This window comes from Anabas testudineus, chromosome 13 (genome assembly GCF_900324465.2).
Source record: "Anabas testudineus chromosome 13, fAnaTes1.2, whole genome shotgun sequence".
NCBI lineage: Eukaryota > Metazoa > Chordata > Actinopteri > Anabantiformes > Anabantidae > Anabas > Anabas testudineus.
In genome coordinates, this window is record NC_046622.1 from 12,195,442 (window position 1) to 12,214,069 (window position 18,628).

The following is an 18,628-nucleotide window of genomic DNA, read 5'->3' on the forward strand; positions in this document are numbered from 1 at the left end:
ATTTCCAAGTGTAGACCGTGATTTTCTGGAATTCATACACAACATGTCCAGACATGTACAGTAATTGGCCACTTTTACTGGCAGTGTTGAACTTTTGTCCTCTGTGTCTTTGCCTTGGTTCACACACACACACACACACACACACACACACACACACCACCGTGCACCCAGGTGGATATGATATGATTATGTACATTTTGTGTCAACATGGCCTTTGTCAGGTTCGTTGACGCTGCTGCACTTGTTGCCATAATCTTCACAAATTAGCTTTTTGTCAGAAAAAAAAGTTTTTAGCAAAACTTTAGCTAAATCAACTCAAGTCTGCAGCGACCATATGAAAAGATATAATTTTCTATTTAAATAAAGGAAATAAGACCAAGTAGGATAAAAAAAAATCTAACTTTTACTAGACTGTTCATGGTTAACACTCGTTTATAAAAGGTGAGTTTTACTCAGTGGGATTCAATTTGCTCTCAGTGTTTCAGTAGGTGTGAAGTGACCTTTTAACTTTAGGGTACAAAACCAATTCCCTACTACAGACACTGGCTGATCTATTTGAATAGGAATGAATACGTCCATATGCTTTGCAGCTTTTTCCTACAACCAGTAACTTGACGTTGAACCGTGCTCTTCGCCAGCAGATGAAGTTAAAGAGTCAGCTCTAGATTCAACTCATGAGTGAAGTAATTCCCTGATGTCACGACATCTGCAGCTCATGAGAGATGAAAGTTTGTCAAGCAGACAGACCATCTTACATTTACACACAACATAAATGTCTAATAAACACCATTACTTTAAAATGTAATGCTGATGTCTTCTGTAACTTCCGCTCATTGCTGACACTGTGTTAGGGACCAACTGAGGTCCCTGGACCATAGTTTGGGAGCCACTTGGCTGGTGTTCAATAATCAGAGCACTGACTGCAAACAAAGCCAAATAAACAGAGAGAGAGAGAGAGAGAGAGAGAGAGGGCGGGGAGCGGTCTAAAGTGTCCCCCTTTCTGTCTGACAGCACTTCTCAGTGTCACTGCATGTCTTCCACACCGACGTCCATAAATCCACCGCTGGGATCGATCACACTCCGGGACCGGGTCTTTGATGTAGTCTGGCTGATCACAGATCAGATACGTGCGCTTCAGTAACACCCCCACCCACCCTCTCTCCCTCTCTCTCTCTCTCTCTCTCTCTCTCTCTCAGCATTTGATCTCTGGGCTTGTCCTCGATCAGCAGCCGCGGCTCTGCGTCGTGCTGGGCTGGGGCTGCAGACCGGTGCGGGACACACAGCACCACACCTCTCACCGGTCTGCTGGCGACTTTTCACGAGCGATACTGTGATCAACGGGCTTCAGTTCATAGCAGGTAAGAAGAGCTTTTAGCGACAAGTGGGACAAGCAACAGTAATCATGTAGTACTTAAATTCCTCTTAGCAGTACTACTGCAGTAGTATTACAGTATTAGTATTATGGGGCCACAGCGTTAAAGTTAAAGTGACTAGATCCTCTGCTGCACACAGGCTGCTCACTGCCTGTTGTTGGACACTTAGTCACAATATCACGACTTTGAGGCTTTTTATTCAATAAAAACTCCACTTAAACTTCCTTATGGAAGCTGTGGAGGTGATTTGCACATGCACTTGGTTCTATTTTAAATGAGTGCTTTATTGCATACACGTGTTTTATTATAGGACAAGGTGTTTTTAATGTCTTTATTACATTCAAACTACTGTAGTGGAATAATCATATTCCACATTACAGTGACAGTATCAAAGTCTAGGTGTTGCGATTCATTATTGAAGCCACATGATGTTTATTGTGAGTGATCTGTGAGTTTATCTTTGTTAAAACAGAAAATATATGGTTATGTTTGGTGATACAATTTGGTTTCTCTATGTCTTGAATTTTTTTTTGAATTTTTGATTTTTTACTTTTAAACATCCAGTGTGGCATTTTTTATTTCTGTGGAAATAAGATTTGAATTCAGACTGATTAAAAAGTATGTTTGTGTTTATTGGGAAGTGAACTTGGGAACAGTAATCAAAGTGTTTTATTCTCACATAACACCTGACTTACCCATACTTTGTCTGTTTCTCTTCTTGGTAAAGTAGGAAGCATGTGTCCTACAGCTTAAACAATATAATAAACTTCTTATTTCTGTCATTTTTCTCCAGCTGCAAGCAACAAGTGGATCATCAACATGGTGTGGATGCTACAGTACACCTTCTCCTTTCTAGTTACTGTACATGTCATATATTCAGCTCTGGTGAGTCGTTTATTAGGCGATTTTGTAAATGACATTGCTTTCATCATATCACAGCTTTGTGTCTTTATGTACTGTGAAAGGAAACAAATGCAGAAAATGGTGAATCAGCGCTGTTTCACATCCAGTAAATGTAGTTTAATTCTACACTGTTCTATATGAGCAAACAGTCTCAACAAATATATAGACAGCTGTAACTGTTTAATTTAATTTGTGATTAAATTCTTGTTCTAGTGCTACATTTCATTTAGCCTCCATCCACTGCACTGTCTTCACTAATTGTGTTTGCTATGTTGGTTTTTGTTTTATGGTTTTGGTTTGTGATCAGTGTATTGTTTCCTTTGCCTTGGACTCTGGTGCTGCAGTTTTCCCACAGGGCTCATTAAAGTTTTTCATCCCATCTCGACTGTATCAGACTTGTTTTCAGGAAGAGTCAAAGGTGGAGATTGATCCCTTTCAACTAGCACAAGACAGATGATGCATAGTTCTGCATTCAGTCTGGTTTATCTGTTATGAATGAATGCGGTGATGAAATGCAGGAATCCCTAACTTTCCCCTAAAAACTGTTCCTCTCAGATTCCTGCGAGGGCTGAGGAGGAGACCAGAGAATGCAGAGAACAGGAGTACAAGGACCGGTTTGGAAACTGCAAACTCTGCAAGCAGTGTGATGCAGGACAGGAGCTTTCAAAGGTCGGAACACCTCCTTACCTGTATGAACAGAAACTTTTGTTTTAGGCAGGTCTGTGTTCACTCAGTAGCATTTTCCTTTCAAATGGAAAAAAGCATGATCACCTGTTTATTTAGCAAAAGAAGAATGTAGCAACACAAGGGATCCACCAGATCAGATGAATCAGCTTCCTGATTCTGAAAAGAGCTGAAAGAAAAATGGGATGGATTATTCGCATGCTTTAAAAAAAACTTACTGTTGAATGGACACCACTGTTTAGCAAAGTGTATCTTATCCAGGGAACAAACATTATTTATTACTTCCTCTCTTTCATGCAGAGAACAGCCAAGCCGTTATTAGCTTTTGTAGAACACCGACCCTCTTTAATCAGTCACACCCATACTTTTGACCTTCAGCAGCTGAATGGCTCCCATTGTTTTTCCCCATTGCACCCAGTCCAACTTATTGTCTTCACTGTTTGAAGCAAGCCATGCCTAAGCTTGCTGCTCTCTCGGCTGGGAATACAGTTTTTTCCACCACCTTAGCCACAGGTTTTTGTGTGCTTTGTACAAACAGGCCTCTATAGTGTCAGTTACACTCGGTAAGCAAAGGCTTTCCTCTCTGGCAACAGCTACAGTATGCAAGTGTAGGCACAGATGTAAAGCTGAGTAAACTATAAATAATAAAGTAAACAAGTTTGTTGCAACCTTACTTTTTTGATGAGCAGAACGTGTGTAACTAACACCACATGGCAGAACCTTTACGTTTTCATATGTAATTTCTTCAGATGCCCCCTCACAAACTATTATTACATAAATATTGATATTATTCTGTGTTCCAGGTGCAGTTTTTCTTGGCAAAAGCCAGATTGTTTCCCCAGCAAAAGCCAGATAGCTGCAGGAGTATCAACAAGACACACAATGGTATATGATACTCCATGCAGGATAAAGCTAGCGAGATGTTCACAACCAAGCATAAGAGTTGTTTCTTTGTTTAAAGGCACAGTTTGGAAAAAAGGAGCAGTCACCACCCCCTACCAATATTGTGACAGCTCATGCAGTTTATGTCAGTGATGGTCACCTAGATTTTACAAAGAAGTATACATAAATTAACATGAAAGTAAAAAGGTATGCATTAGGATATTCATGAGGCGTGATTTATTACAGGACAGTTTAGTCCTTAGACCGGCTCAGTGTGCCTAATAAACTGGATGTACTGTGTATGAAAATATACTCATGGGGCCTAGGATAACAAACTCCAACTCAGCTGTGACTAAATGACTTCAGAAGCAGGATTTCCCTCCATTACTTAATTTCAGTTTATTTTATTACACTTCAGGTTCATAAAAATGAATGTCAGCCTTAAGTAAACAATGTCTTGCAAAAGAAAAAAAAAAAAAAAAAAGGCTGGTAAATGGACTTTAGGGGGTTTTACACTCCGCTACATCTTTGAGCACCGGTGAAAAAACTCTGTATCACCCTTGACATCTGTTGCACACATGCATTCAAGCCCAGTTGCCTTTAATCTCAGTACACACAGACATGCACTCTGTGGTTGGTAATACGCTTCAGTAGTCCTCTGCCAGCTCAACAGGCTTGAATACTGCTAGCCACCCTGGGGTCTTAGTTAATAATTGGCTGCCTCATTCTTTCTCTGAAGGTAGCGGGATGTCGGCTCACAGTAGAGACCTAGGCCAACGCTCGGAGAAAGTTTCCCAGCGAAACAACTTGTGATCTGAGCTCTGTGTAACCGAGTCTGTTCATATCCTGAAAGGCAGGACTGGCTGTTGGGAGAGAAGCAGACTTTTGGAGTCCCTCTGTGCAGCTGCCATAGAGATCCCAAAGGAATGTGGCCCAGTTTGCTCTGGAAGTTTGCCTCTGGAAGCTGCTCTGAAGCAGGCTGACAAACATCAATTAGTCCCTCCACACTGACTGTAGCTAAGAGCACCACCCACACAGAGGGAACATCCATTTAAACCACTTATTCTTTTTCCCTCTGACATACTGTATTTCATTCTAGGTTTCATTCATAGTAAGTTGCTTAGTCTCTTGTGTCGTGCACAAAGAAACTGGGATAAACTGCTTTCCAGGGCATGCTGGACAGCTGCCAGTGGCAAAAAAGGCCGGGACACAACTTTTATGTGTCAACATTTTGCAGTATGTAGCAATAGTGTAACATTTCCTTTGGACACACTGCCAGGACAAACCACTTCTGGATAGTATTGGCTGAATAAAGAGAAAATGATTTACATGGAGTGCATAAAGGGCATAAAGGTCAAAATCAGACACTGGCTTCAAATGTTCTTGTGTTAATAGAAGTCATGTAGTATTACTGTTAATGTTTCAGAAAGTGTAACGTGCATGGCATCGCATTTGTTGGACACTTCTTCTTGCCTCTTTGCCATTTTCAGAAACTTTACAGTTCTCAGTGCTGTTTCATTACCAGATCAGATGATCTGGCCGTCCCCCTCGTGATTCCCTCTTAATCTCCGAAATATCTCCGCGTCTGAACATGTTTCAGGTTCCAGCCAGCTCACCCCCTCACTGCTGTTGTGTTTGGCAGTCTCACCCGAACTAGATCAGGAGATAGGACATGAAAATGGGATGTTAGCATCTGCTTTTGTGGATGGCTAAAGTACAAAATGAGAAAAAGTGCAATATCTATGTACAACCGTGGTTGTCGTCTTCGCAATTGCTTTGTTTTATTTTGCAGATTTCGCTAGTAGACATCATAAGATCAAACCTGCCTAGGAACATAAAAATATACAGTCTCTGCCAGCAGAGGTACAATAGAGTTAACTTGCCTCTGTTTGTTTTTTTTGTGTGTGTATTTTGCGGTATTTATTCTATTATTTAAACATGTACACACCCTTAAAATACGGCCTTTTCAGGGAGGTTTAACAGATTCTTCTGTTGATACTGGTAGATGCTTTATGGTTATTTATTATTGGAAAAGGCTTACACTTTGTGCATTCACCTTTTCATTTAGTAAGAACTCCAACATCACAGATTACCACAGAGCACAGCCTTTGTTTTCGCTGCTAAACTAGTCACATTGTCTGTTCTGCTGAGCTTTGTAAGTGGAGATAAAAGAAGAAGATCACTCCTTGATGTTCTGCGCTGCCTGGATCAGAGGCCAGAAGTGAGCTCCATTGTTTTGGTGCTCTGACCTGCTTGTGTCTACAGTATGTTGCATCAGCCCCCCGTCCTACCATGTGGTGCCCCAGGGACAGTGCTTATGCTAGTGCCAAGCTCAGCTGAGGTGAATCATCTCTGGGCCTCTTTCTTCATGTGGAATTGGTTCACAGAACCACTGTGAGTTACTCTGTGGTGCAGAGCTTCATCAAGTCATTTTTATTCTAGCTCTCCTCTCTTTATCACTCATCAACCTCCCCCCTCTCTGCTTCTCACTCTCTTTCTCTGTCTCTTCCCTTCCCTTCCTCCACTGATCCCTGCCCTTCTCTGCTGGAGAGCAAGGCCTTATATGGAGAGTTCGTAACAACAGCTGCAATAGTCCAGCCCCAGTGGGTCCACCTCTGTCCAGACCTGGCCCAAGAGTTCAGCGTCAGGCTCGTATGTGTTTGGCTGGAAGGACTGAATTCCTCGTCTTCTAGCCCCGACTCTGCGGTGCCATCACACGATCGCATTTTTGCCTCCAACCTCCCTTTTCATTTCTTGCCAGTCTGCTTCCCCAAACCCAACACCCGTATCAGACTCTTGTGCCCACATTCCAGCAAGACTGCATGCCCGGGCAGTGAAATGAGACACGGGTGAAGAGAGAAGAGAAGAGAGACGCCCCGTTTGAAGCTGACCTTCACTTTAATGATATATGAGCAACACTGGACAACAGGAGGACAGCTGCTGTGGAGCTGATGATGAATGATAAATGTATGATGTCATCCCTGCAGGGTCCTTTCACTTAGTGTGGGGTACAGTAATATCAGCTGTCATTTAAATGTCAGCTTGACATTGAGGTCACCAACCCGGGGATGTGACAGAGATCCAATTAGGAAAGAAACAAAACAAGACTAAGAATTAGCAGATGGAAAGGAGCAGCTGGAGTTATTTTCTATTAATATTTGGGGGGTTGAGTCATTGTTGAGATCTGGTTCCTTTCACCAAAAATATAAAACTTTGCTTTTAAACTTTGCCAGATTTCTGTGTTTCTGCATTACCAGCTGCTGCAAGGAAAAGGAACTCCATGATATTTTTGTCAGAGAAGATAACCTACATTTCATGTCCTTTTTAAAAAATACTTTCATCGTTTTTTCTTGGTTCTCAAAAGGTGGTTGAGCATTAGATCATTCACACAGTAGTAAGAAGCTGTGCTTTTTAAGTGGCATTTTCAATTGCTAAACACAAAGCGTATTCATCTTATTTTCTCCAGATACCACTCCATAATCCTCACTCCCTTCCTGAAGCTTCCCTTTGCTTGCCGGCCTCTCAATTAACAGGACATTTACTGAGTCTGCTTCAAGAAGGAGTCACACAAAAACACAGCAATAAACGTGCAATAATACAACAGTGGGTGTCCCCCCTTTATTATTCAAATGCCTCGGCTTTCTGGGTCTTGCAGCGGAAGGCAGCTCATTCAAACTGAAAGAGTCAGGGAGATTATTACCAGTGTAAGATGGACTCTGAAAAGAGGCGTGCTATTGTTCTCTTCTGATCCTGTGAGCCAAGATCATTCCCGATAGTCCACATTCAAGCCCTCCTTTCACCAGCTGCACATCATCCCAACCCACCAACCACCTCTTACCCGGTGTGTTTCTCCCATTAATCCCCCCAGGAATGTGGCTTTGGTTATGGAGAGGATGCCCGGTGTGTACCCTGCCGGAGCAGTCGCTTCAAGGAGGACCGCAGCCTGCAGAAGTGCAAGCCCTGTCTGGACTGCGGACTCATCAACCGTTTCCAGAAGGGCAACTGCTCCACCACCAGCAACGCAGTGTGTGGCGACTGTCTGCCAGGGTGAGACACACATACAATCTTTTACGAAGAAGAGACGAGAGAAACGTGTTACAACACACCGTTATCAGTGCATGTTGGCGGCTCCCATGTTCATGACAGCTTTGAAGGTTAAAAGATGTAATTTTGTGTCTTCCACAGATATTACAGGAAGACTAAATTAAGTGGTTTCCAAGACATGGAGTGTATACCCTGTGGGAACCCACCACCTCCTTATGAGCCTCACTGTAAGCACCTTTCCTTTTTTTTTTACTTCTTCTAACAGTTGGCCTCACATCAGTGGGACATTTTGTTAAACGTTCCCATGAATACAGTCTATTCATCGCATCCCACAATAGCTGATATTTTAAGATGAAACAGCATCATGCAGTACTCTAAAAGCAAACATCACCAGCTACAGCACACTTTTGAACTCCTGGCCAAAATGCTACTAGAACCAAAACTCAGGCAGCAGTGCCACAACAAAGCCTGTACATGCACAACATGCCAGCACAAAGTCGGTAGACTAACCAGAACCACAGCCTTCACAGAGTGTAGCGAGCCATAGTTTTTCACCGAATGTGCAAACAAATACTTAGATTTACATACGACAGCAGTTACATGCAGTCAACAGCAGATGAAATGGACACACAGTATATTCTTACATGGATATAGAACATAGTGGTGGATTATAAAGCACTGGATAATGATCAGCAAACACATCAGGGAGTAAACTGGTGCAAAGAGTGTAATCTTTAACCTATTGTACAGATCCAATATGCAAAAGAAGACAGGAGGTGTGTTACAGTATGTTCACAAGAAACAGGGCTCACATTCCAGTAGGCTACAGATCCAATTAACTTCTCTCCTCTGGCCATTATAAGTAGTTAAATACAACCTCATGATTTCAGGTTTCCACATAAAACCACCAGGCAAGTCAACTTATACCTTTGGTAATTGAGTGTGACTTCCTGATCGTAGGCAAGGCTGCAGCTGTGTCGGGGGGTGGGGGGGATCTTTTGGCAGCATGAGCATCAGAGCAGACACAGCCAGGGTTAGCAGCCCTAAATAAAAAAAGCAGAACTAAATAAAAAAGTGTTTGCTCTTTGCTCACAAGCCCTTAATGTCAGGAACCACGATTTCATCACCTCATCCACCGATTGTTTGCTTTTCTTTTAATGTCTCTGCTATTTTTGAAAAGTATTGTTGTGAGCAGCGCTGTGGTTTGGGTAGTAAGGCCGGACTCGGGACAACACGCCTCACGCTGCACATTTGTCCATCCGTGCAGAGAAGGCCTGTGAAACAAAATGTTCATTGTGTCTGAGAACATAGATGGTAGTTAGCTCCTACAGGGACTCTCAGTGGAGCATTTCCAAATGTTTGAAAGTCTCGCTCCCTCCCTCCAGTGTTATCTTCAGGAGGGTGGTGAAAACTTAAAGGGCAGATCATTCTAATAGGCCATACCGGCCCCGGGGCAATGGTGCAGCTGTGCAGGGGAGGTAGCCACAGACTGGGGTGGACTGTAAATCTTAAACCAGCCCCTCCTTTCTTCTTCTTCTTCTCCTTTTCCCGAGTGGCTTTTTAGAGCTGAGAAAAAACGAGATTGTGTTTTATGGATCTCTTTAGACTCTTTAATGTGTTTCATCTGCTGGAGTTTTTCTCTGTCGTGGTAGATCTCTCGGAGAGCTGACTAGACCATGCTAACACATACAGGCATGCAGAAAGATGCATGCGCCCCAGCGGCTTTGCCAGCCAACAATTCAGGCAGCAGAACAGTTTTCCCTTACTGCCGTCTTAATCAAGTTACCAGGCAATGGTCAAATCAAAACCTCACAGCAATATGATGTTTGGTGTTGCCACATGATAAGATGTGATGAATGTAAAATGTTTTGCCACAAACAACACCTACGCTTTCGGATGTCATAAGTCACTCCAGCCGACATCTCCGGCTTCGGCTTGGAAGAATGCAAGCTGAGGATTTACTATGTTGTTCAAAATGAACTCTTGAAAATGGTGTTTTGCATAGAATATACTTTAATCTGTAGTTGCTATTCAGGGAGAAGAAACCGAATTCCCAGTCTAACTTTCTTTCTTCTCCTGTTCCCTGTTTAGCGAGAGATCTGTCCAAGAAAATCCACTTATGCTGGTTCTTCTCTTTGCAAAATAGCTCTCCACTTTTCTCTTTTTTTTTTTGTCATGCTAGCCAAACAAAACCTTCATTGTATCTCAAATGACTTCTGGGCTGAACCATTATAAATCAGAAAAATGTTTATTTGATCTTGTAAAATGGTTCATACAGGCAAAAGTCAAATGTTTTTCAGAGGTGCTTCTTTTATTGGAAGTATGTGTTGTTCCATGAAGTCAACAGGCAGCGAGTCTATAAAAAGCTGTGGTTTGTTGGTCTGGATTGTGCGGAGACAATATCAGCAGGTGAAGTCTCTGTAATGGACCGGTGTTCGTGTGGGTTAACTGCAGCTGCCGGTGCCTCTGATAACAAGCTGCCTTTGTGTTTGTGGGACAGATGGTGCTCACCTTGGATGAGTTCTGTGGGATTAAATGCAAATAAGAATTATCTTTATGAATTAAATCAGTCATTGATTGCAAATAGAGCCATTGACCATTACCTTCACATAAACTGCAGATGTTGCAGTGACTTTATTTGTATGTTGTCGACATGTGGAACATCTTTCACTGCAGTGTGGCAGTATTTTGAATAACTAACAAGTTGTTTCTTTGACAATGATGAACATCTCTGTGCTCATATCGAATTGCTTCTTCATTGTGCTCTGTGGGTCAAACTAAGTTTTGGAGCGCCGCTTTGAGGTTTTCTTTGTTTTTTCAATGAAGGAATGTTAAAATACCCTTATCCCCTATCTAGCTGAATAAAAAACAGCCCAAAGCTAAAGTAATGTTTACATTGCATAACAAAGAACTCGTGGTTGTGAAAAGGTTGAAACCACTTCCTTTTATAAGAAACTCACTGGAAAGCAAACAGCAAATCTCAGTTAAAAAATATTTTCTCAGTCTTTATATTTGCCAAATTTATAAAACAGTCTTTCACATTTATTTTTCCCCTGCATGTTGTTAACTGGTCAATCTTGTTCACAGCGACATGACAGCATATGTTGGCTCTGCATTAACCCACTCCCTCCCTATCATGCACACATCGATCAGGAACATTATTTTTGATTACTGGTAATAATCAGAAGCAATTATGTTGAGGTCTGTGTACATGGCCTCAGAGAGAACTGTCACTCAAATGTAGATTCTCACACTACAGACATCAGTCTCTATATTATGGGAAAAATCAGTTTTTCTCATACATGCCGTTTAATTACACACATATAAAACGCTTGCACATGAAATGCTCGCAAACATTCATATGAAATCTAAGTGTGTCTGGAAAGTTGTCAACTGTCAGTCACATCAAAAAGATGATGACAGATTAGTCCAGGACGTCCGGTTACTTCACCTTCTTCTCCATCCAGACTTATTACATGTCAAAATGTTTTTTTACTAACTAAAAGTGTTTTTTCTTTATTATGCAGACATATTTTAAGGTGCTCATAAGAAACATTTAGCAACGCAAAACAACTTTTTCAGTCCATAATCTTTGTAAAACCGAGGTATAACTGAGAAAGGATTGTAATCTCATTGCTCCCATACTTTATCTGTTAAATAATAGCAGTAATAAATAGTGTTACTATTAGTCAAGGTAATCAGAACTGGAGCAGTTTTATTCCTACACACATTCAACACTTCTGTTGAACTAAACTAAACGTTTTCATTTGATTGACAGCTGACAACCTTCTAGTTACACGGGAATGCCTTTTGGCTATACTGAGATTGCACATGTACGTATGCAGTTGTTTTATATGTATTAATGCGAGTACTTGTTTCACAAGTATGTTTGTGAGTGTTTCACAGGTTTGTATGTGCGAAACTCCAAAGCTAATTTACTTCTTAAAGGGCCCCCTGTACTATACAGTATTTGTAGTCACACTATGCCTGTAAAGTTGTGGACTGCTTATACTTTGCTGACAATATCAGTGCATGTGCGGAGAATCAGTACAATTGTGCTATTTTAGGTTTTTCTTATATCCCAATTTCTTCAAGACAAATTATTAATATTACCACCACAGTTCAGTGTCAACCTGCAGTCAAAAACATATGAGTTGCATATCCCCACAAATCTGATTGTCCAGAAACTCCAGCACCAAGAACAAGTGAACTAAATGTCCTAACTAACTAATCAGAGTTTTTATATAAACAGTAACTTTAATGCCTTCATCCATATGGATAAATCCATAATTCCATATAATTAATCCATATTAATCTCCCAACACCGCAGTTCCTCTCAGCTCTACAGAACCTGTCAACATCTTGCAGCTCATTGTTTTAACTTCATAGCTCATAATCCAAACTGATTTAGTTCTGTCTGGAGGCACTTGACCCCAATTCATACCGCCCACCCAACTTGTTCTACATGTACAAAGAAGCAATTTACAGCTGTTTCTAATCCCCTCACTCTGTCATCTAACTACTCAAGAAGTACCTGCATTTTGTTCATGGATACAACAAATCTGGTTTCTGGTACGGAGCACTGTCATTACGGCTAGTGACAGTGCTCATTAAGCATTTGCAGCAGGGAACTTGTTTTCTGCACTCATGAACCAGCTTTTTGATACCTGCCCATCACCAAACTGCAATGAAGTCATGGCTGGTGATCAGAGCAAAACATTTACAGTAGCAGCCAAGATCCAGAAATGTCCCTTAGGAATTAGTGGAGACCAGATTGGAACTTAAAGAAGAGTGAATAATTCAACATTCATTAGTTGTCTTAAAAAATGATATGTAACAAGACGTTCACTCAAAGTGGGCAAAAAATAATTGACTTAAACAGTATTAAAAACTAGCTGTTTACATACATGTTTGTACTGAAGTGAGACAGTGAGAGAAAATTCCAGTCGTGTTTGGAGTTTTACATTTGGCTCACACATTGTGCTTTTATATCTTTATTTAGTATTTGACAGGATAATTACACGTAGCAGGAGCCAGTTTTAATGATACCGCCTATCTGTCTTACGCTGTGATATGTAGCATTGAGTCATATTAAACCCTGTTGTCCTGCATTTGTGAGACGTTGTATATTGAGCAGCATTCAAACGTCCTTACATGTGAGAGTGTCTGTCAAGGATCCTGAAGGCAAACAAAGTTGTAAAATCATTGCATATGGACACAACTCTGACACGCTCAGTTTGCTGAGTATTTTTTCCTGCTTCATAGTTTACACTCTCACTTCCAACCTATTTAAAAAGAACACACCTGACCAGTGCGTCTCGTGATTTCAACAGTGTGAATACTTGTGAGGGAACCCAGGGGCAAAGGAGAAGGGGGGAGGGCTTATGTCTGTAAATCATCTTCTGTGAGGAACAAGACAGAGGCAGATAAAGAGGGAATCTACCACGGGCGTTTTTTGCTTTGAACTCCTCTGCTTATTTCATTAGACTTCAGCAAACAGATGACTGGCTCGAGGCACAAAGGAACCATTTGCCACACGCTGTTCTGATTGGATGAGACGTGTTGGATAGTATGAAGTAGCTGCACTTAGATTGTTTTACATTTTCTGTTTGTAAAACTCTCAACCTAGGTTATTATATATTAATATCACTGCTGTACACAAAACTGCAAACATCTACTGTGTTCACCATTCTTTCTCTCACCACGTTCCCCCACAGGCAGCGGGCGTGTCAATCTGGTGCCGCTGCCCTCGGTGGTGACCAGCCCCCGGGATGTGGCCCTTGCTGTGGTCATCTGCAGTGCTCTGGCCACGGTGATGCTGGCGCTGCTGGTCCTGTGTGTCATCTATTGTAAGAGACAGCTTCTGGAGAAGAAGCCTAGTGGTGAGTCACAGCACCTGGATGAAGCGTGTCTCTTAAGCTAAACGTGAAAAAAAAAAAAAAAGGTTTTTAGGAACTAACACATATTTATTTAGTGTCGAGCTTTTAAATAAGCAATGATCAGATGAATTACAGAATGCAGCTAAGGTTATGTGAACCTAAAGTTCAACACTCACAAATCAGGCTTGCATGTAGGCAGTGAACTTTGCACCCCCTCTGCAGGTGTCAGTGAATTCTCTGTACAACATGTACTCTAGTCAGGATTTCCAAAATAAAAGCACACACTACGTGTTCCAAAACGCCACAATGTTTTTAACCTTTGATGCAATTTATGCAAGGCAGGAGCTAAATATATAAGGAATTATATAGCCCTTAATTATGCAAATAAAAAGAGTATCTATAGCCAAATGAGCATTATTTCATCACTCTCAACTACACAAACAGCCAGTTCATCTGTCAGTTGTGATCTCCAGTGTTAAGCCTTATTAAACCCTGATGTTGCATATTTGTGGGAACTTGTATAATGAGCAGCATTCTCGAGGCCAAAAGTGTTTTAGTATGTGAATTGTCCCGAGGGGAAGAATTAATGACATCATGTTTCCCTGGTAAGCTCACCTAAAACAAAGAGTGTGGTAGAAGTTACCAAGGTGATATTTTGTCGGTAGTTTAACGCAGTCCAAATATGCACCACACCCGTCACCCAAAACGCTAGCACAGTTGTTTTTTTTAATTATACAAAGGAATTTTAATCAGGATCATTTCCCAACACATGAGAGCATGTAAGTTCAGTCAGATAAATCCCACAGCTGAAGTCACCTGGCAACCTCAAGTTTTGTGATATTGTTCTAAAACGTAGAAGCCAACACCATTACTATGATTATCAAAGATGTAAATGCATTTTGGCTGAGAAGACAAATAGTGTTTACTGATATATGCAGATATATAAAGGTTTAGTAGACAACATAATAAACCTTAAAATATACAGTGTTATTGTTGTGGTACCAGTAGAAGATCTCTGCTGTACGGGGCTATCTGCAGGTGCTGACTGTGTCCAACATGTTTTCTCAGCAGCCTCTCTCAGGTCCCAGGACTGTCCCTATAGTGGGGCGGAGCTGTCCTGTCTGGACCCCCGCTGGCTCCATGACTTTCCCCAGAGACCTTGCTGCCAGTGTCACCTGGGGCCCGGACATACCTGTGGTGAGTCGTTGCTCAGACTGAAGAGATTTTATTCCACAGCTGTGATTTATCTAGACGGGTTCAAATTCATTCAAGCTGCAGTACAGTACGGCAGGTTACTATCAGGTGGTGTAACCACCCCTTCAGATTGCAGAACTCCTACTTTTGATGGTGTTGAGAACACATAAAGTGAAACTTCTGTGTATGATGTCTAGGTCCAGTCCATCTGATCCCATCTCTGTGCTGTGATGAGAGCTACAGCCTGGGTCGAAGCCACAACAACAGTCCCTTCCAGTCCCAGATGAGCCTCAGTGACAGGTAAGACCAACAGGATCACAACATAGTCATGTTTTTACTGTTGTCTTTATTGAAGGGCAGGAGGGAGGACATACTGTAAACTCTATAACGTGCTGTTTTGTGTGCACACCTTTATCTAAACTTCTGGGTAACACAATGACTGCATACATTTTTCACCTGTGGGAGAAATGACTATAAAACTCTGCAATGTTTGCACCACACTCTGCTGACTGAGCTAAACCTTTGCAGCTGGTTAATGGCTAAACTCAACATTAAACTTTCAGCAAACACTACAAAACTACAAGCATACACACAGCTGCATGTCTTGGCAATGTAAATAAGCCGTAGATTACATATGACGCAGTATGCAAATGCCTGGAATAATCAAGTTTATGCATTAAAACTTGTAAACTAAGGGACATACGTGTGTTTATACACTGGGAAAAATAAAGATACAAGAACCAGATACAGCGTCACTCTGTTTGGTGTGCCTTCAGTAAACCTGGAAACAATAGGCAGATAAACACCCGCGGCAGTGGAGCAGTTTCTATCACTACTGTTTCTATCTCTACTGTAGACATAACTTAATGTGGTTAATTAAAGCAGCTTCTTTGAAGTACTGAGAACAAACAGAGGCATCCTGCATAAAAGTGAAACACCACAGGGTGTGGCTGTGAACAGAGATTTGTGGTAATAATAACCACCAGCTTTATCGCGCTCCTGTAGGAATCTAAACCTGGATGAAGAGGGCATCTCCACAGAGCTCGGGGGACATCCGACATCTGTCCGTGAAGAGGGTGGTGGGATGATGAGGACTTCAGAGCCTGCAGACAGTTTCAGGATGCCACAGTGTAACACACACCCTGCAGTGGCACGGGAGGTGGAAGGAGGGGAAGAAGAGCATGAGGGTGACGCTGACGTAGAAGGTCAAGGGAGAAGTCACCCGAGAGAGCCCGACAGAGACGCAGTGAAGCCGTGACAGATGCATTTCTTCCCAAACAGCACTCATCGTCTCAGGAAGGTGAGGCGACTGTGAATGTTACTACGTCCTACAGACATGAACAGACTAAATCTGTGACATAGGTTTTAACTGTGGCGATGAGCCGCAGCTGGTAAAAGACACAGGATAGCACGTGTTATTTGATGTAGATAAGACTCTGCTGTTTTGACTAATCACTACACGCCTATGTTCCTCTTCCCCCTCTCTTTCTAGGATGACAAGGATTTCTTTGGCTCGTGTCCCACCCTTGAACCACCCTGGACTTAACAGCAGCCGGAGTCAGATCCCGTTTCAGATTACTCACCAGCCCCCCTCACACACACACACACACACACACACACAGATCTGCAGCAGTCACTCTTAAGTGCGGTTGCACCACCTCTTTGAGGCCTGCTGCTGACCTCAGAGCCCCCCGTCACAGGGTGCACAAGGAAAATGTATACATAAATGCAAACAAAAGCACTGCCGATGCCATCAAATCATAGGCAGACAGACAAATGCACACAACACACACAGAATGTGAACTCACTGGCCCAGAAGGTGAAATTGTATGAAGTTGAAGCGCTGAGGAGTATTGACTTACTACCGTGAATCTAAGTGAGCCTCTGCTCTGCCTCGAGAATGTCTCACATCTTCACATGTAGGAGAACAAAACCTGCACCACTGATCTAGCAGCTGGTGTTATGAAGCTTTTGTGTGTAAAGGTCACAGTTGTAAAAAAAAAAATTGAGGTGTGAAGAAAAAGTGTCAAAAAGTGAATATGTTGCACATTGAAGACAATCTTGATGATATGGAACAAGTGAAAATGAGAAATGTTTAAGTGATAAATGTGTTGTAGATACTGTAAAATAGAAAATAGTTCAATATTTTTGTAACAGACATGGTATTACGCTTGCTTTGCTTCCCCAGCTATAGTGTTGATGGTTGTGAAAGGTCACTTCCTGTATCATTTTTGTAAATAAAACACTTGAATAAGTTTACATACTAAAGGAAGTTGTTTTGATTCAGTCTTTAATGTCCTAATTGATTTTGTACCGATGTACTGAGATGATGCAACTGTAGATCTAAAACAGTTGGAGCCTTAATAAAAAAATAAGCTGCCAACTATTTTAATAAGTGACTTAACTCATCAACAAATGTTCACATTTTATAGAAAAACAACAGATGATTTAGAAAACATATTCTAAATTATAAACCTGTGATGAAAGTAATCGTTATTCGCAGCTGTACAAGTCAGCTATGTCTTTTCAGATCTGCCCATTAAAACTTTTAAAGCTGTTTTCACCGGCTCCTTGTGAGAGTTGAAGGGGTTTTAATGTGTAAAATTAAGTCTAATGGATCACTTTAGGAACCTTTAGATTGTTTCTGAATTCAACTGAAGTGCAGCCACAGAGTCTCTGATAATAAAATTTGCCTGAGGCTCAGCTGGAAATAGTTCACAGAGGTAAAAAAGCATCTGAAATGACAAAAAAGCCATGTTGGAGAGACATTATATCCAAACAATCAGTCAAACTGCGGTTGTAGCTTCAGTGTGGTTACAGCCACCCAGCACGCTGCGTCTCTCTCCGATGGCGTGTTCACACCTTCAGTACTCTCCTCACCACCTGCCTCAGGTCAGATATCCGACCTAGGCAAGCAGGGACACTGTATCAGGGAGTAGCTGCAGTCCCAGTTCAGCTGATAATTAGTGTGTTGAAATAGATGTAAATAGACACTTTGTTGGGCAGATTAGACAGTGGCAAGAAAAACTAGGTGAACCTTTTTGAATTTCACGGTTTTCTGCATTAATTTGTCATAAAATGTGATCTGATCTTCATCTAAGTTAAGAGTAATAAATATGATGTGCATAAAGTAGCAACACAAAAAAATCTTTCAAGTCGTTATTGAAAACAACCATAAAAAACTCACAGTGCGAGTGGAAAAACTATACTCTACAGTAGGTAGAACGTTGAACTAGCAGGGTGTCTATGGTAAGACACCATGAAGGAAGCTGCTGCTTACTAAAAAGAACATATGTGCAAATCTGAAATTTGCCAAGGAGCACATTGACACTCCACAGCAGTATTGGCAAAAGGTTCGGTGGACTGATGAAACTTAGATTGAACTATTTGGAAAGAACACACAGCTCTACATCTGGCATAAAAAGGCCACTGCATATCATGAAAACATCATCCCAATCAACCTGACCAGCTTGCAGAGATTGGGGGGAAGATGAATTTCCAAGTGTATCAAAAAATTCTTCTGGATAATTTGAGAATGTCTGTATGTCAGCTGAAACTCTGGTGAAGTTGTGTGGAGCACGTCCACAACAGTAGGGCTTCAGAAAAACTAAATTCACCTTTTGGAGTGGCCGAGTCAGAGCCCAGAGCTCAACTCAATAGAGTTCCTAT

At 41.6% G+C, this 18,628-nt stretch overlaps 1 protein-coding gene across 1 annotated transcript; it reads left to right on the top strand.

Moving 5' to 3' along the window:
* The first annotated feature begins 1,004 nt into the window (after nt 1–1,004).
* LOC113169618 (tumor necrosis factor receptor superfamily member 19) lies at nt 1,005–17,227 on the top strand. Its single transcript, XM_026371185.1, has 10 exons — nt 1,005–1,358; nt 2,167–2,258; nt 2,832–2,945; nt 7,711–7,889; nt 8,028–8,113; nt 13,604–13,768; nt 14,834–14,962; nt 15,157–15,259; nt 15,965–16,259; nt 16,452–17,227. The coding sequence occupies exons 2-9, from the start codon at nt 2,193–2,195 to the stop codon at nt 16,215–16,217; spliced, it is 1,095 nt and encodes a 364-aa protein (XP_026226970.1). The 5' UTR covers nt 1,005–1,358; nt 2,167–2,192; the 3' UTR covers nt 16,218–16,259; nt 16,452–17,227.
* Nucleotides 17,228–18,628: the final 1,401 nt, after the last annotated feature.